We start from the raw sequence: 18,868 nt of genomic DNA, 5'->3' as shown, positions 1-18,868 counted from the left end.
GTCATTATACTATTGTAACCTACCATAATATATAACTGCTGAGCTATTTGAGAGCAGGGGTCATGGTTATGTAATCTAGGCAACAGAACACACTGTGTATCACTGACAAACTAAGACACTGACTATTCAAAGTTGTCCTCCAAATTTGTGAGTGTTTATGTTCCTAACACATTTGACGAATAACCCAGTCTGCGATTACCCCATCACTATCCGCATTAGCAGTCTAAATCAGTGAAGAAGCATCACCAAAACAAATGAAAAAAGTGCAGCGTCATGCATTATAAAATCAATAAAAGTACTTACCCATACTCTGATTTACGCTGATTTAATTCCTAATACCTAGTCTAAAAAAGTTTTAAAGTAGAGAGATTCAAGTACAAACATGGTATTTCGAGGAAAAAAAAACTGCATACAAATATATTTTTTAAATGATTTATTTTTTGTGATGCTCATGTTTTGTTTCTAAGTAGTGAAACAGACAAGGCGGATCATGTTACATCTCGAATGTAGCGAAAACATACATTTTTCCATTGCAAAAATCTCATGGCAACTTATTGGTAAAATTGGATGATTTTTAATTACTCACTAGTGTGCCACAGAACACTGCATGAGATAAACTACTAGTACACTGTGAATTATTGGATCTTGGTTTTCTGATTCCTCCTCTTAAGCTTCTGATGAACCACAGCAAGAGTCGTGAAGAAATTTCCCATGAACAGAATAAAGAAGCATAGGCTGCACAGCAAGACCTGGAATTAATTATAGAAAGAATGTGAATTACTGCTTTGGTTGATTTCCACGTTCTGAAACATAGATAATAAAGAGGCATTAAGATAATTATAACTTAAACTGACCACTACCAAAAAAAAAAGAGAGTAGTCCGAGACTTTCAGATACAAAATCTTGATTTGGTTTGCTCAAACATTGTAGCGCACTCCGAACGAGCTTTTTATCTTGAAAAGTAAACTTGGAAGTCCAAACTACATTTCAACTCAAAGTGGTCGCCTAAATATACCGTGAGTAAGTCATGCTTTTTGAATTAATGAGTCTAAATGTTTAACAAAAGCAATAAGAAAGAATAAAAACTGGACTGTAAGAGTCCTGACCTGCCATTCTTTGCAGTCTGGGAGCTGAGTCATTCTGAAGAGAGAGAGGCTATTGAAGAGCTGCCAGAACTACAAGAGAACAGGTTTTAGAATGGTGTGTGTTTTTATGTGAGACAAATACAACAAATTGGAAGACGCCAAATGTTACACAAAAATATCAAACCTTACTCGAGTTCATCATGTAAACATGCAAGACACTCGATTGTCGAAACCATGACAAAGCATAACTGTTAATGCAAACTCATGCAAAACTCATTTGCAGATGTTCAATTGACAGTATACTCACATGACCGAAAAACAGGAAGGGCAAAAGAAATGTCAGCCCTTTCCACATCCATGACTGAAATCCTTCTAAGAATCAAAATCAACATGTCAGCATTACATTAAAGTTCCAAAATGATTTTCTATGTGATGCAGACAGCATATTTATTCAATGACCATGACCTCACCCACGGTCAGATCCATGTTGTGTCTTTCTCCCAGTGTTCTGAGTCTGTATAGACATCCACTCTGATAATAACACTGCAGACATTGAACAAAACCTGCATGTTCATGAGCAGATGTTTAGATGAGAGCATCAGAAAGATCTACTTTAATTGACTTTTTCCAAAGACTTGACCTTACTTTGATACAGTGAGTAAGCCAGGAATTGGTTCCTGAATATCTTGTACAAGTTGCCATCTGGCCTTGAGTCAAGAAAGGAGGACATTTCAACTATGTAGTGCCAAAAAAAGACACAGTTCAAAGATAGTCTGCATGTGTTTCACACATTTACTCACCATGTCAGCATTACACCAGACAGAAAAGCTGAGATGTAATGATGGAAAACCCACCAGCCTTTAATTCTGTAATCTCGGCAAGATGGGGGAGAATTCATTTGCAAAATGAAGTTTTTAAAAGTAGAATTTCTTCCAAACTTTATATAGAGCTGACCTGGAGCCATTGGTGATGAGGATACTTTCCCTGATTGTTAATGTGCAGTAATACCACACTAGCAGGAAGTTGAGAATAGCATCAAGAAATCTGCAGCCATAGAAATATATAGAAATTAAATATAAATGTTCCACTGATATATGGGAAGGACAGTTTTTCTGGAAATGCTTACCTGTAGTTTGTAAAGAAATAGCACGTAAAGGAAAATAGCAGCAGGATGAACGTGAGGTACAGCTTGAACTTCTCATATTCGTCTTTGTAGGCAAATCTGATGAGTTTTCAAAATGTTCAAAGTAGAAATAACTTTTTAGAAAGAAAAAGAACAAAAAAACTTACTTTAACTGTTTGCTGAGCAGAGTGACATTCACATTTCCTAGAACCAAACTGAGGTACAGCCTGAAATACAAAATCATATTGAATCACTCCCCCATTTTTAATATAACTAGGAATACAATGCAAGAATATGATTTGATCTATTTTAGGAGCAATATGTTTCGGTATCTATCTAAATTTTTGTATTTTTAGCAAGGTTAGCTTCATTGAATTTGTCACCCATTTTTTCTTGGGAGGAAGGCTTCCATTTCCAATAAAGCATTGGTTTGCATCTTTATTTTCTCTTTTATTCCACCAAGGACATCTTCTTCTGACTGTCCTTTGCTGCACCTGGTTGATGATATAAAAAGACCATCAGGGTTATCGCCGACACATCTGAGTTTAAGTGTGTTGGTCAAAGTTTGTGTTGTTGTTGTTGTTGTTGTCAGTTACTTTTTCACAAGAGAGGACATCTCCTTGAGTCGTGTTTGGTGACAGCAAATGGAGGAAGAACAGCTCTTTTGGAGTTTGGAAATCTCATCCAGTTTTTGTAGGTATAATTTGTGTGTCTCCTGATTGTCAACAAATACAACTTCAGGAATTTATACTGTGCACAGTTAATTGATGTTGCTGATATTTCCTCTACAAAACTATAAACATGTAATATTTAACATGAAGCACAAAGGGTTATTTATGCTTACTTACCTGTGCATGCTGATACTCTTCTTCCAGACTTTCGCACTGCTGGAGGACATCTGTTAAACTTTGCGCCATTTTGTGAGTCATTTTCTATCCGCTTAAATTGACTCCAAATTATTTGCTTCAAATGTAAATATGTATTTTTTTTCTCCACATTAAATGGCTAGCACATAATGTGGCGAAGTATTATTCGTCAGGGTGTGTGTGTCATTATCATAGATGGTTTATTGCACCGAGTGAACTTTGACTGGTATGCATGTTGAAAATTCAGACATTGTTCAAATGGAATTTCTCTTTTTAGCTCTGTGTGCTATTATTAAACACACTTATAACGGCCTGGTAATCTTTACAAAATCACATAGAATTAAATATACCATGGAAGAGATTATCAAGTGCAGTAAATTAGGCCCAACGGTGATATCATGAATGTGTCAAGCCTCCAAAATTGATGAAACAATAAAAAGAAAATTGATCAGGTAGGCTGATCACAACATTGAAAGAGTTGCAGGAATTTCTAGCAAATGGGAAATTGTGACATGGTTTGATGATAAAAACAAAGTTTGAACTCTTTGTCCATAATTGTTAAAGCTACATTTATATCATATTTTTGGGCTGGTTTTCTTTAGTATGAACTGGGACCTTACCCTAACCTTTACCCAAATGAACCGGTCGCCACTCTGGGGCAATTCATTACCTTTTTCATCCAGTACGGGGTGCTAGTGCGCCCTTTTTTTACGCAGTCCAAGAAGAAGAAAGAGCCTCATTACGCAAACATCGGACTGTCACACACAACTGATTGGACAAGGAAGAAGCGGACTTACCGAAACGATAAATACTCTGCACACACATTTGGACATTTACCAACTAGATCCGGGACTGAAACGATCGATGTTTACATATAGAAGGGACATTACGAGATTCAGACCTGATAAACTTGACTGGGATGCTTGCCATCTAATACGACTTCAGAAATGTATTTAAACAATTTGATGACATTTGGGTGCTCGTAACAATTCGTGTGCGCCTTCCCGGTAATTGTGGCGGAATGTATAGTGCTGCTGTTTACGTCCTGTCCACGGTGACGGGCTACGTCCTCACATCTGCGCTGCTGCTCAAATGTCCTACTCTACTGCACCGGAAGAAGAAGGAAAGGTTCCATAGTAAGCATATTTCTCATCGTGGAGGTAAGTGAGTTGAGGTAATCTCTCCATTAAAGTGTATGATTTAATTTGTGTGATGATACAAGTCACTTAAGTATAAAAGTAAAAGACTTGGAAATTGTTCTTCAAAATCAATGAAGCTGCTTCAGTTTGATGTTCCTAATATTGTGGCACTCTTGTTTGCATGATAGGAGCAGCGGAGAACCTTGAGAACACAATGGCGGCTTTCAAACAGTAAGTTGAACTTCGAACCACAGCGCCAGGTGAAAGTCTGCAGATGAGCAATGTGTGTGTGCGTTGGTCCTCAGCGCCGTGGCTCTTGGCACAGACATGTTGGAGCTTGACTGTCACCTGACCAAGGATGAGCAGGTTGTGGTGTCACATGATCCACATCTCCAGCGATCAACTGGTATTAATGCCTGCATTTCTGAAATGGCATATGCGGTAAGTAGCTGCTTTAGAACAAAGTATTTTTTCCCCCACAAGAACATAAAAACAATCCCTTTATAGCAAGTTGAATGTGTCCATGTTCTGGTTGAACAATACACATGTGCACAATCACCTGACCAAAATATTAAATCTGACTCATTTTGTCATTACTATTGTTATTACACATTCATTCTTTTTTTTTTTTCCATTTTCAATATTAGCTGTTATTTACTCACTCAATTCACCTCCATGTTTGACCTAATGACCTTCTCTGCTTTATGCTATTTGCTCTGTGCAGGAGTTGCCACCATACCTCTGCAAGCTGCCTGTAACCTTTCAAAGGGGTGAGTGCTCACTAGTCTGTCGGAGCAATTCATCAGACCGCCGCCACTGTTAAGCGATAAACATCCCACACAGGTTCTATTACATAATGACAATCATTTTTTTATATCGTCGGAGCGGCCTCGACCGTCACGTCGTCTGAAACTGACCCTGTTATCAACGTGTCCTTGTGTGTACAGAGTGTATTTGCGAGGGCGGAGAGGACAAACGCATTCCTCTGCTCAAGGATGTTTTTGAAGCCTTTCCCAACACCCCCGTCAACATTGACATCAAGGTCAACGACGACACGCTCATCAAGAAGGTGCCTACGCGTGTACCGATGTTCCTCTAGAGCAATTATGAAAGCCTCTTTAATTTTGTCTGTGACAGCTCAGTGTTTTACACACATTTCCTTCTACGCTCAGATTATGTCGACATATTTTTGCTATTTGTGTGGCAGGTATCCGAACTGGTAGTAAAATATGACAGAGAGCATCTAACGGTGTGGGGCAATGCCAGCAACCAGATAGTCAGGAAGTGCTACAAAGAGGTACGTTTGTATGTCTGCTGCTTCCGCATCACCCTTCAGTCAAAACAAATGGCTGTGAGACTTCATAGTTATCGCTGAGCATCTTGGATTCATGTTTTGCAGAACCCTCGCATTCCTGTGTTGTTTAGCTTTCCCAGAGTGCTGCAGTTGTTGGGCCTCTTCTATACTGGCCTTCTCCCTTTTGTTCCCTTAAAGGAACAGTTTTTAGAGATTCCAATGCCCAATATTGTTAACAAGTAAGTATTACGGATGGAAAAGTAGACAGAATCTTTGTTTGGATATAAAACATAACCAGAGATACTTGTCGTCATTTATTTTCCCCACATTTTGTTACACTACCACATCAGTGTTGTTATTATTATTATTATTACAGAATTACATCTTAATACCCTTTTTTAAAACTGTTTTGTAATCAACGTTTCAATGTACAGACTTTATGATCCAAAGAGAATAACCAAGAGTCAACGCCTCATCGCCTGGATGGCAGACAGGTGAGTGACTTTTGTCAGTAAATCAGTTATTATTGGACTTTGTGTCTCATTGTCAGATTTAGCTACGCTTGACATCATCCTTTGCTATTTTATCTGGTTTGCTAATGCACAATACATTTTTTTTCCCTTTGTAGCTTGTTGATGAGGAAAGCACTCTTCAAGCATCTCACTGCTCGGGGAATACAGGTGAGGATTGAAAACTGGCTGATTGGGAAAACCATATCTCACAGTTATTTACCCATCCTGTCCTATTTTCTATGCATGCAATGGAAACATCGAGTTTATATGTTCCGAAATACCATAGTGTAAATACTGCGGTTGCATTTGGTTTCAGGTGTACGTTTGGGTGCTGAATGATGAAGAAGACTTCCAAAGGGCATTTGACTTGGGAGCGACAGGAGTTATGACAGATTTTCCCACCAAGCTTAAAGACTACTTGGATCAAAATGGCCTTTCCAAGCTTCAGTGACTTTTCTGTAGCCGCATCAACAACCCCAATATAGAATAATTGTGTTTGAGCGAAGGCTTCTCAAATAGTTGATTTTACACGCAAAAACACCAGCAAATTAAGCTGGCAATCACAATTTACAGTCCCATTTTTAAATCTACCTGCGTGTGTGCACTGATAACAACACTGAATTTTATTTAACTTGGTCAGGATAGGAATTGAGCTACTGTCAGAGAGCATGGGTGACCCGAGCATCTTGCGTTATCATCGAACGGATTTTTGCCATTTGCTGTTAAGTGTTGTCAATTCAGCTTTTATATTCATTGGTATTTATTGATGGCGTACACTCCTGTTTTATGATGTACCTGTATTGCAGATCTTAAAATAACTGAAATGTATACATCTAAATGTCATGTATGTATATTATTTGTATGGCTGTATTTGATTGTTGCATGCACACTTGATTATTCACTGGTATTTTTGTGACTTGACCGTGATGTTGACAATTGAATTTTGTCGTGTTTACACAAGTGACAGAAGGTTTGTGGTGTCTCACCTACATAAATGTAAGTATATATTTTAGTAACAATAAAAGCCACGCGATCTATTTTGAAAGAAGTCTATTTCTCGTGTAAATATAATCGTACCACTGTAGAAACTGGTATTGATATGGTAAATGGTATCAATTTAACACTAGTGACACCGCCACAGAAATTGGTATCGTTTTCTGCCACTAGAGGGCGAGAGCGCGACATAAAGGAGTACGATGGTAAAGTCCTGACAGAAAACAATGCGTCATGACCAGTATAAACACGTTCAGGCTTTCTTAATCAAAACTTACTGTATGCCTGATGAAGAAAACGGTTCTTTATAATTCTTCATTTAAAAAATGTATTTCATTTACGAGATGATTCGGTTAAATGTGAACCTAGAGTCAATAAACTCGTAGTTAACGAGCTGTCTTTCTAAACCAATGAGCGCAGTGTTGCTATGCTGTTTTACTTACATGATTGGCCTTTTGACATGCCAATCAGTCTTCAATCCATCCCTTGCCAAAGATCTAACAGTCAAGTTGAAATAGGCACCCTTCATCCCTGACGTTAAAAAAAATGTTTTGATGTTTTATGAGATATGTCAGATGCAATTTAGTTACAGCCACCGTTGATTCTTCGTTAAAATGAAATTGTATATTTTGTGATTGGAAATTAGCATTGCCTGGACAGTTCATGTTAGGGCTTTTAAAAGCAACAGATGTACTAATACAGCTTATGATACATTAATGTATGTCAAAATTTCGTTTCAGCAAATCGGACTTAATTCTTTTCCAGGAATATATTGCATACACCAAATAATTGTTTTTGTGCACGTGTATGTTGACACACCACAGATGTTGCTGCAACGATTTAAAAAAAAAAAAAATATATACGACTTCTCGTTTATAATTGTTATAGTTGTTTACAGCGAAGGCGAATGTCATAGAGGGTAACTCTCTTGCTCCGGCTGGCAATGTCTAGACTCTTTTCCTTCCTCCTCCAAACTGTGCTGGACATCGTTGCGCGTCAAAACATTGCGTCTATGCACGACTTGCCAGGGCCCAAGAGAGCAGAGACAAGAGACAAGAAGACGAGAAAATCTTTTTGCCTGGGAAGAAGCGCCAATACACATTTAAAATTGCCCTGCCACGAAGAAAACGAGGAGGTGCGACATTTTTAGTCTACGCGGAGGTTCCTTTTTCTCCCCCACAAAGGTAAAACTATTTGTCATGGCTTGTTGTTGTTGTCACTTTAGTGCATCTCTTGCTGCACACTGCATTTAATCACTGTTATTCTATGGAGATTATTCTAGTGTCGATGTCCGATCATAAAGTCTGTGGTGCTTACAGATATTTATCAACACAATCGGCAATCTCCCCCTAAACATATTATCCATTTATTGGCTCGTCCCATAACTGTACATTGATTTATTTCGACTTTTAAGTGACGTTTACACTGTCATCCACTTCATCCTCACATATTGTTTTGTGGCGTCCGTCCCTAGCGCGTGCGCCACCGTACCCGTGCACACGGCCATTTGTCGTGAACGTTCCATTGCCTCGACCATCCGTGATCGATGCAAGTTTGCCTATGGCCCTCTCACGTGACCTGTCAGGTCACTGCAGCTTTTCAAGTGAGTGTCGGGTGGCAATGTGTGCGTGCGTGTGTGAATGTGTATGTCATGTGTGTCTGCGTGCATGTGCGCGCGCACACAGGATTGCTGAGCTCAGGCATCCCTGCCATCTGGGCTCCGTGTGGTGGCTAAAGTTCTGGCCCAGATAAAGTGTGCCACTGCCTGTGACCTGATTCATACAGTCGGCAATCCAATACACACATTGCAGGCTTTCAGCGAACCCACTAATTCACAATTTCCTTGTGTTCATTGATGCGTAACACCAAATGGTGGCGCATAGGCTTTCCTTCCAGTGCACGTTTTGGGCAGGCTTTTCCAAAACCTTTTAAAGCGCTGCACAAGTTTTAATGTTGCCAAAAAACTTGCAGCCTCGTCATATTGCGTCATCATGCAGCTATTCCGTTGTTATTAATCACATTGTCAGTCAAAACTTCACTGTTGTTTAAGTACTGGTTAATGTGAAGCCCTTTATGTTATTAGGAGTTATTTAAATATATTTGACTTGACATGTTTATTTCAGTAGGGACAGATGCTACAATGAAGATAATTAAAAAAATATATCATATTGCAAATGCTAAAAATGAATGTTTATTTCCAGTGCCTGTCCCTTTAAGAAAAGCAAACAATAACAAACAATATTGTCACATTACAAGCATACATGATCACTGCATCTTCTGCTCTCACTCCAGCTCAACCTTTGATTTCGAAACACACTAAAACCGATGCCTCTGCACTTTTATTCAAGAAAATGTGTCCAATGCGATGACACCAACACTACGTCACCAGTCTGACAACTACCTTACAGCCATGTCAGCAGTGTACGCCAAACACTGATGACAACACCTTTAGCCGAATGCTAATTGATTGATGCTCCGTGAACCGATTTATGAAATCTGTTCGGCCAGTGATAATGGCAGCCTTTCTCCGTATGAGTTATGGCCGAGTTTCTTGAGCATCATCACACTCGTATGAGATATGCGGGGAGTTAAAGCGATGTCATTCTGCTGTATGCTTCTGGCTTGGGTAACACCGATTGAGGAACACGATGAAAAGTAGGTAGAGTGCTGATTTGTGCTCGTGGGTGCAGCTCGTGCGCAGCATGAAACGCACGCTTCTACTTCTCTCTCTGTCACTGTCTGACTCGCGTGCCTCGCTTTGCCTCAATCGTCGTCGGCGGCGGCATCAGTGGGTTATATAAGAAAGGTTTTTTTTTTGTTGGGATATACAAGGACCCTTTCGGCCAGGGAGACTCATGGCACGTAGCCTTTTGTGATGACACTCCGAAATGACCAGAACGGCCAGCGCTGTGACCTCAAACGATTTCACGGTAGGACTGATGAATAGACAGTGGCAGCACAGCAAAAAACTAATTCAATTGTGAGGCGAGGCCTTTAGACAAAGAGAACACAAGCGGGAGGAGGAGGAGGGGGGGGGGGGTGAAAATAGACAATGATCGGAAGTGGACAAACACCAATATGACAATCTAAGGTTCTGTGTTTGGTAGCAATCATAGTTGCTGACCATTTTTCCTTGTATCATTTTCCACCATGAAAACTTTTTAAATTCAAAACCAATTTACAAATGGGATTCCCCCCATTGACATAAACACACATATAAATCAAGATGTATCATTTTGAGTCATGACAATGCTACGACATTGGAAAACTGTCGACCCTGACTAAAACTGGGTCCAGGTGTCCCATCTCCTCAACAACATTTTATTGCTACTCCTCAGGGAATCAGAGGTGTTAAGTAGCGTCTTGTGAATCTACCCTCGGGTGCTCTACCAGCTGGACATGCATGGAACTGCTCCAATGGGAGCCACCCACAAAGCAACCAAATCAGATTTCTGATGAAGCTTACAAATGATTGCAGCATTTGTTTGCGACGGAGATTTGAGTTAAACAGACTTAGAGGTCAGATAGGTTAAAGTGAACATATACAGTATACACTTATAAAGACATATTAAACATCTTTCTGACTATATGTTGACATTTTTTTCATTGCCTGTGAGTGTGTGTGTGTGTGGGGGGGGGGGGGGGGTAGCGATGGGGGAGGGCTGACAGTCATCTGTACTGAGCACCGCTTTGTGCCCCCATCCCACTCAGCTTGCACCAAGTCAGACAAAGGCAAAAAGGGCATGTCTCTCGGCTTTATTTATTTCCATGTACAGGATATAATCCCCCACTCCCTTCATCACTTGAAACTTTATTGGTTTGTGGCCAGTATTAAAAACAATCAGATTTCAGGAGGCTAATAAAATGGCCTTTGTTTCTACTTCTCCTGGACTGACAGCCATCCCTTCCATTCAGAGCTTTATTAGTTTTTCCAGATGGTTCCTTTAAGGCCGACAGGAAGGAGACACCAAATGGTGCGGCTCGTTGCGTTCTCATTAGTGGCGTGTAGTTAGATTTCAATGACTGCTCTTCTACCTCGTGAGAATTTACACTGGGGAACAAGCATGCCATTTTTATCATTTTTCTAGCTAACGGAGCTTCTATGATTCTACTGATGTCAAATAAATTGGATTGAATTTTCTAATTTGACTACAGAAAAGTCTGATTTGCCATGCAACACCAATTTGGTGCACTCAATTTTTACCTAGATCATGCAAATTTGGCCAAACCTATGGAACAGTCCGTCCAGGCCAGTTCACTAATCTTCTCAGTAACACAAGTATTTTAAGGGCTTGGTCACTTCGGTATCACGGAGTGAGTTCAGCGTGAGGCTCACAGTTGTGTTCGGCTAAGCAGATTAACTCCGTAGCCTCATGCTAGACCTCTGTGTGAGCTAGCTTTCCTGCCTACTTTGGTTGGCTAAATGGGAAGTGTGCCTGCAACTGTGGACAAACAACTCCAATGCAGCTGCTCGGGGAGGAGGTCCGGAAATGGCTGGAGCCTGCCGGAGCTGGCTTGAAACTGAGTCGTAATCTGCCTTTTGGAGCCAACAACTTGGTCATTATCGTGAAAGAATCATGCAAATCCAATTTGAAAACTCTCCGCTGGCAGGTGTTTGCCTCCCGACCCAGCGCCCACCACGGCCCTCACCTGTGTGTTGCGGTGCTTCCCTTGTGAGCCGACCTGGGCTGGCAGTCCCTTCTTGCACCGCCCGCCAACACCGCCCATGGTCAGAATGACGCGCTCCAAGACTTTCCAGGCCTACCTGCCTAGCTGCCACCGGACATACAGCTGCATCCACTGCCGGGCCCATTTAGCCAACCATGACGAGCTCATCTCCAAGGTAACCGGCAACTGGCAGCCATTTTGCAGCACCTGTATTGCATTTAAATGGCGCAATAAAAAAAAAAAAAAAGGGGGGGGGGGCTTTACAGATGTGTTTAATATGTTCCATCTTACACGGCAAGCATTTAAAACACTTCCCATGTTTGAATGTTTTGTACAGTTCTGGCCATCATAGCAATATAAAAGGGACGGATGTGTGTCATCTCGCTTTTCTTTTTTCCTCTCCTCTGCAGTCGTTCCAGGGCAGCCAGGGCAGAGCCTACCTGTTCAACTCAGTGTGAGTGTCCGTCTTTTGTTCTTTGTTCCTCTTTCCATCTGCTTTCAATTGGCTTAACTTGGGCTGCTCGGAAATGAGCTCCAACGCACGCTACCCCTCGGGAGACGAGCCGTTTTCCATACGCTGTTATTTAAGGAAGTTTGCGATGCGGCGGGGTTGGCACATTGTTTTTTTGTTGTTTTTCAGCTGCAGTGTGGACGGAACAAGCGTGCCTGGGGGGGGGATAAGGATATTCAAGTCCTGGGGGGGGGGATAAGGATATTCACGTCAATGCTCTGAAAGCGAGTGGGTGGGATTCAGTGACTCACTTACTCTGTGCACATTACACTCTGTATGAAAGCGAGCAAGTAGAACTCGCTCCTGTCTGTCTCTCTCTCTCTCACTCGCTCTCTCTGTCTGGACCCATTCTTGTTCTTGCAGGGTGAACGTGGGGTGTGGTCCTGCAGAGGAGAGAGTTCTGCTCACAGGCCTGCACGCCGTGGCAGATATCTACTGTGAGAACTGTAAGACCACCCTGGGCTGGAAATACGTGAGTGCCCTTGGCTGATTTTTCAGTACCGCACGCAAACAGCTTCAAAGGTTGCGAGGTGATTAACAGCCAGGTCCTAATTTTATTTACACCTATTATATTTGGACCACCTCCTCATTCGGAATCAGTGAAGCTGCAGGGAGGGTTCAGTAATAGGCATCTTTATTTATCTTTGGGGGCACTATTTGGCAGCTTGGGAATAAAGTATAACATGTAACTTGAGAGCATTGATGACCTTTGCTGTAATAAGATGACATCTGGTTGAACGTTAGTATTTTTCTTTTTACTAAATCAAGTATTTATTTTGCCAAGACAGACACAATCTTACATTCCGAGATACTTTGCGTTACCCCCCAACCAATGTGTTCCGCTAATGTCAAAGACAATTAACTAGTCCAAATACATTTGCAGTATTTATTTAGCCTGGGTGGTATTTTAGGTCGCATGTCAAGGGAATGAATTAGGCAGCACACATGTTATCTTCCTTCTGACTGAGTTGTCAGAGGTGAACTCTGTCAGCACGGAGGTGAGAATTTACACTGTAGGACACGTGAGCGTATTTCTTGGCGGTGAACTCGTACGAACACACAATATCCTTGTTGTTCAGCACCTGAGAGGGCTCCATTGAGCTTCACCTCCATATGTAACTTTCCCAGGATGAACATTTTCCCTGGTCAAAGATACGGGCGGTTAATTTTTCGACCACGGTTCTATTCCCGTCCCGACCCCACTAGGTGGAGAACACATGGCTAGTGCACGCCCACACACGTGTAATTGGGGGTCGGCGGTCAAGACATAGGTATCAGTTGCAGCTATGTTGATTTTTCTCCCGTCATCAAAGTTCTGTGACGGGGCCTTGACCCACTGCCCTTATATAACAGAAATCCGATCAAGTCACTTCAAATCCACACATACAAAATAATGCGCAGTCAAATACATTTCTGTATCTGCTAACACGATTATCCTCAAATTGTGACTTTTGGTTGCTAGATTTATTCCGTTTTTGGTTTCTTGCTACAACAATGCCATCGTTAAATTGGGGATTTGTGACATGGCACTTGATGAAAATGACGGATTAGCAAGCAACAGTCATTGTGGCTCAGTATGGTCACATGACCGGCCAGGTCTTAACATATGCTCCAAACTGGGCCCTGATTCACAGTATAGTTATGTGACAATTGTCCAAAGTCTTTCAAGCCACATAAATGACAACCAATTTGTTGTGGACTCTTCCAGGAACATGCCTTTGAGAGCAGTCAGAAGTATAAAGAGGGCAAGTTCATCATCGAGCTGGCCCACATGATTAAGGACAACGGCTGGGACTGAGCAACAAGCCGGCCGGGACACGAGCACAGCGGAAGGGGGAGAGGGTTGGGTGAATGGATGGATGGGGGAGGGCGGGGAGGGTGTTAGGGGGGGGAGGGGGGGTTGCAGTGGGTGAGTGTGTGACTTTGGTTTGGCTGATTTACCATTAACCTCTGTAAGTCCCTGCCCATTCCTCCCCTACGACGCCTCTTGCACACACCGACACTCACACGCGTCAGGTCGTTGACATCCAAGCCGGGAAGCTGCGGCGGATGACCTTTGACCTCGGATGAGACGACAGCTCTCCTTTTCTTACCGAAACCCGATTCTGTATCTTTAGGATCTTCGCGCACCACTAGAGCACGCGCTTGTGTTTCAAAACCAGCTCAGAGGAAACGCAACCAGCAGTCAGCCTTGTTCGGCTGTTCTGCCCCACCCCACGCTGATAGCGATGACCTAAGATGATTATAACAAATCGACATGATTGGGGCGGTGCCAGCTGGGTCAGTGATGAGGCTTGGCACAGGCGGGTGCGGGGATTGACGCTCAGCGGACCGTTCACTAAAACCCAAAAAGGAGGAGGAGGGTGGGGTGAGTGGAAGATAGTGTTCCAGTAATGCGGGAGCTTCGACGGCTTCTGGCTGAGAGCCGGTCCAGCTCAGGGCGGCCCCTTTGAATGACAAACAGCTTCCAGCTTCTCTTCTGGTTGAAATCCCTCCAAAGTCACCTGCGGATTAGATTTCCGTGGGTAAGCACAGAAAAGATCTCGTTGTGGTCCCCATGGTTCTCTTGTAGGCTGACTAGGCAAGAAAGCTTCAGTTGGATGGTGAGCTGTGATCATGATGTAGAGAAATGCTATGACATTTCATGTCTTTTATTTCCATGACTACAATGAAATGTACCGTGGATGCTAAAAAAAAGAAGCTAATGATTCACATAGTGGTGTGTGCCGTGTTTGTGCAATGGCAATTTAGAGGAAATGACTTCCTTGACTTGGACTGACTTTATGTTCATCTGCTTTACACTCACACACACACACAAATGTAACTGATATAAATTCCCAGGGCAATGATCATTATGTCCAACTATAGTTTGAATACTATACTATCTTTTTTTTTTTTTTTGTGTTCACACTCCAGCGGGTGACATTTACATGCGTTCAATCTATTGCTGTCACGTTTAAGTGGTCCTAACACTCCATAAAGAACACACCTGGCAACATGAAGCAGTTTTTTCTGAGAAGACTCATGGGTTTCTCTCCCTAATGTTCTGAGATTCTTTTTTTTTTTTTCTACTCGTGTCTGCCGCCCTTACTCGACTCGATATTCCACCCGCAAAAAGAGCAGCTCCTCAGTCCTCTTCGAATGGAGTGCTTCTCTGATGGAAACCTGCTTTTTTTTTTTCAAATGAGTGAATCCATTGGATTTTCCATCTGGTGGAATGCACCACAAGTATACAGTATGCATGATCTAAAGTGCCAGTTGGCTTTGAGTCTCAGCTTGGTCCCAGCTGAGAGAGTTACTGCCAACGGCACCGTTTCGGATCCATCTGCATCATATCCAAAGGAGACCTAAATCCGATCCAGATGAAGAGCGGTAGAATGTGTCATCTTTCAGTGACAGTTGTTCCAACCTCTGCAGTAGAAGGTCATCTTAAAACCCATCACAACCAAAGAAAGCACCCATCAGCATGAACCTAACCAAGCACAACATCCCATTTTGCTTGGGGTGGGGGGGAAAGAAATGCGAGGGTGTGTATAGCTGAAAGCCAAGGCTGTGGATCGTACTTGTCCGTCATATATATTTGACATCTTTTTATTTTATCAACAACAGATCTTAATATATGAATCTATTGTATTGACTGTATTTGCCATGAGGAATACCATTCATGTCAACTTCCGTGTTACAATATGTAAATAATGTCAATGTGTCATGTTTGATCAACAAAACTCCGGCGATGATGAATGAATTTGATTAGGGTCATGTCAGGCTTTCTCTCTGGTTGGCTGTACAAAAAGACTTTTTTTTACCCAAAATGTTACAATTTTAATGTCTTTTGTAAAGAGGGATGCCGACGTTGACTTCATGTTATATGATCATCATCTAATAAAATGCGACGTTGATATCTGACTGTTTTTTGTTTTGTTTTACTATCCGAGGAGTTCGGGGGGGGGGGGGGCAGAAGGCCTTAGTGAAAAGGTAAACACTGAGAGCGTAGGTTGCATGAGTACATGAGTGTCCTACTGCACATGTATGTGGAGGCGGATGATGAGTGGGCGATAAAAGAGTCCCACCTGTTAGTCACACATGAATTTCATTTCATGTTGCACTTGTTATGCCTCCTACTCCATGATCAGTTTCCACTCACTTGCCGTGTTGTCTCTCCTGCCCCCCTCCCACGCTGCATGTCCAAGAACTGTGTCTTCCTTTTGTTGTTGTTTTCAACGATACTCCGGGGCTCTCCGTCCTGCTCGGTCCGACTTGGCTTAACCGCCGCAAATCTCTCCGCAGCAGATGGTGCAGTGTTTGCATCGGGCCGGGTCTCCTAGCAACCCCATCTCACTGTGTTTTTCTTTTCTTTTTTTTCCCCTCATTCCCAGTGAGAAAGCAGAGCAGAAGAGAGAGAGAGGAGTCACGCGCCGCCTGGATGTGCCATGCTCATCCTGGCCCTGTGTTTTTTTTTTCACTGACCGGACTGTTGCGCTCTGTTTACATTTGTCTGCATGTAGAAAATCCAGGGCAGGGAGGGAGTTAGCTGGCTGGCTGGCTGGCTGGCTGGCTGGCTGGCTGGTTGTCTGGCTCGTCGTGGTGCGTATTGATTCCATGTGACGTGTAAGTCGAGCAAAGCAGGACACGGACAACGTGTTCTCCTTTATCCTGCAGAAAAAAAAAGTGATTAGTAACCTGATGTGACTTTCATGTTTACAAGTGTAACTAACGATGGTGGAGTCAGTTAGTGATTAAGAAGTTCTTTCCACATTTTATGGCACTTGAATGTCTGCATGTAGATGAAAATGATTTCATGTCTCCATCACCGCAGGAGGAAACATTCCAGTTCCTTCTTTCATCCAAACAGCAGCACATCATCATGTGCAGACATTCAGTCTGCCCCAACTTGAGCACTGCCATCATAAATGATTAATAATAGAAGCCATTTGGGTCACTCTGGTGCACTTTTGCCACATTTTTTGTCAGGTGATCTAAGCAATATTACAACAGAAGTGTTTGTTAGGCTATAACTAGCTTAAGTTAGTTCAATGACCTTTTATTATTTGAACAGTAAGTAATAGAACACAGCAGCACAACAGTCTTTTTTTTTTTTTTTTTTTTTGAAAAATCAGATATGTTCCATCCCCATAGGCCGGATTGGAGCACCTGAAGGGCCATTTACGGTCCATAGGCCAGACATTTGACCCCCCCCTTTTATTTTATAGCATTGTTCATTTCCAAATAGCACAAAAACAGACGTAAAACAATTCATAAGAAGAACCTAATACTATATGTCACGATGCAACTTCTGATGAATTGCTTTCATTTTCTTTCTGTACATGACACAAGGGGCACTTTATCACTTTAACCGAAGCCTGGCTTAAATTAGCTGCAGATTCCAGTTCTCCACTTTTGTCTCTTATTTTGACCCTAGTGAGGATAAGTGGTACAGAAAATGGATGGATGGGTCTTTCGCTTTGTTTTTTGGGTTTTGTACCCAAGTGACTCTATTTCCAGACATTGCTAATCAATAAAGAGCCCTGGAGCAGCCGAGAGCTCCATCTCTTCTATGAAAGGAATCATTTGCCTCTGGGGGAAGGAAAGTGCTGTCTTTTTGTAGTTTGTTTTTACCTGCATGCATCAGCAAAGAGGGGAATGTGTTTCTTCTTCCTGTCCACAGTATATCTGCCAAATCTGGCAGGTCAGGGTCTGCAGTGACAATTTAATGACGCATTCAAAGGCCTTACTAGTGACGACTCCTTGGGAGGTAATCCGACCTTTTCTCTAGAGAACTCTTCACTGCAGCTCCTTTCATTCCGTTCAAGGTTCAAGTCAGAACTGGTTGCGAGTACTTTCGGCAACTAGACATGAAATTTAGGCATTATTAGATTTTACAGTCATAGCAGTTGTTGAAAATTGATTCTGACAAACATAACCACTGCATTCAATGAGATCCAAGCATTACGAAATGCAGCTTATTTTTAGATAGACTGTAGACGAGAGTCTGTTTCATAATTTATCTGAGAAAGTTAATCTATTTTCAGTCTCTCCCCTGGTTGGAAAACAAGAGTGAATCAGTCATCAACAAAGTCATATGATGATTTGATCAGATTCGAAGGCCATGTTTGTTATTAACTGTAAATAATTTCTATCCGTTTGCCATTAATGCTTCCGCCAGTATTAAGTAATTTTAATGTGTCGAACTTGTCCTCCTCTGGTTATAAAACATGTTTTTATAACAGTATAAGGTGTTTTGTATTCCCAGAGTAAGAAAGCATTTCAAGTTTTTTTCAATTTTATATACAGTAATCATAAACATTCGAATAGTATAAAAAAAATCTATATAATTTTGTGGAGGATGTAGACTTTAATCATATATGCCATTTAAAATAACTTAAAACCCGAGATTTTAGTGTCTAAAGGCAAATTCATGAAAATGCTACCATTGGGCAAATACTTATCGACTTACAGTAGAGTAACTCGATTGTGTGGTTTATCGTCTTCATGAAGTGACCAGCTCAGTGATTAAGGGCCTTCACTATATCAAGCGGGATGTTTGCCTGTGACGTGATTGCATACAGCACCAGCGCAGTATGCAGGGCTGCTGTTGTGTCACATGGGTAATGTGGTGGGTGGCGCCTGGGAGAAAGACAAGCTGATCTATTTATAGTCTCTGCAGTCCTAAACTGAGC

At 41.9% G+C, this 18,868-nt stretch overlaps 3 protein-coding genes and 1 long non-coding RNA gene across 9 annotated transcripts; 2 read left to right on the top strand and 2 right to left on the bottom strand.

Annotated features, from left to right (window-relative positions):
- Positions 1–488: 488 nt before the first annotated feature.
- On the bottom strand, positions 489–11,740 carry LOC147054449 (transmembrane protein 120A-like). The gene is made up of 13 exons (XM_085916400.1): positions 11,663–11,740; positions 3,057–3,095; positions 2,805–2,923; positions 2,592–2,702; positions 2,376–2,435; positions 2,212–2,307; positions 2,040–2,129; positions 1,886–1,951; positions 1,731–1,792; positions 1,556–1,648; positions 1,393–1,457; positions 1,107–1,175; positions 489–749 (listed from the first exon to the last, which is right to left on the bottom strand). Exons 1-13 carry the CDS (start codon positions 11,738–11,740, stop codon positions 636–638), a joined length of 1,062 nt encoding a protein of 353 aa, XP_085772526.1. The 3' UTR covers positions 489–635.
- On the top strand, positions 3,793–7,061 carry gdpd1 (glycerophosphodiester phosphodiesterase domain containing 1). Its single transcript, XM_085916035.1, has 10 exons — positions 3,793–4,234; positions 4,402–4,444; positions 4,519–4,654; positions 4,938–4,983; positions 5,161–5,282; positions 5,421–5,510; positions 5,613–5,746; positions 5,942–6,001; positions 6,136–6,187; positions 6,336–7,061. Exons 1-10 carry the CDS (start codon positions 4,096–4,098, stop codon positions 6,468–6,470), a joined length of 957 nt encoding a protein of 318 aa, XP_085772161.1. The 5' UTR covers positions 3,793–4,095; the 3' UTR covers positions 6,471–7,061.
- ypel2b (yippee-like 2b) lies at positions 8,014–14,041 on the top strand. 3 transcript variants are annotated; one of them, XM_085916037.1, is made up of 5 exons: positions 8,014–8,196; positions 11,624–11,855; positions 12,091–12,134; positions 12,555–12,663; positions 13,900–14,041. In XM_085916037.1, the coding sequence occupies exons 2-5, from the start codon at positions 11,739–11,741 to the stop codon at positions 13,987–13,989; spliced, it is 360 nt and encodes a 119-aa protein (XP_085772163.1). In that variant the 5' UTR covers positions 8,014–8,196; positions 11,624–11,738; the 3' UTR covers positions 13,990–14,041. The 3 variants fall into 3 exon arrangements, with proteins under 3 accessions (XP_085772163.1, XP_085772164.1, XP_085772162.1); XM_085916038.1 differs by lacking the exon at positions 8,014–8,196 and adding an exon at positions 8,530–8,615; XM_085916036.1 differs by lacking the exon at positions 8,014–8,196 and having other exon boundaries at positions 11,729–12,134.
- On the bottom strand, positions 12,771–18,176 carry LOC147054447 (uncharacterized). 4 transcript variants are annotated; one of them, XR_015066656.1, is made up of 4 exons: positions 17,954–18,176; positions 17,808–17,861; positions 16,336–16,844; positions 12,771–14,695 (listed from the first exon to the last, which is right to left on the bottom strand). It is a non-coding gene; the product is annotated as an uncharacterized LOC147054447 (long non-coding RNA). The 4 variants fall into 4 exon arrangements; XR_015066657.1 differs by having other exon boundaries at positions 12,771–16,844; positions 17,924–18,176; XR_015066655.1 differs by having other exon boundaries at positions 12,771–16,844; positions 17,808–17,885.
- Between the last annotated feature and the right edge of the window lie 692 nt (positions 18,177–18,868).

The sequence above is a fragment of the Syngnathus leptorhynchus genome, chromosome 7 (assembly GCF_054491065.1).
Source record: "Syngnathus leptorhynchus isolate UIUO chromosome 7, UIUO_Slep, whole genome shotgun sequence".
NCBI lineage: Eukaryota > Metazoa > Chordata > Actinopteri > Syngnathiformes > Syngnathidae > Syngnathus > Syngnathus leptorhynchus.
This window is presented reverse-complemented; position numbering and strand designations above follow the sequence as displayed.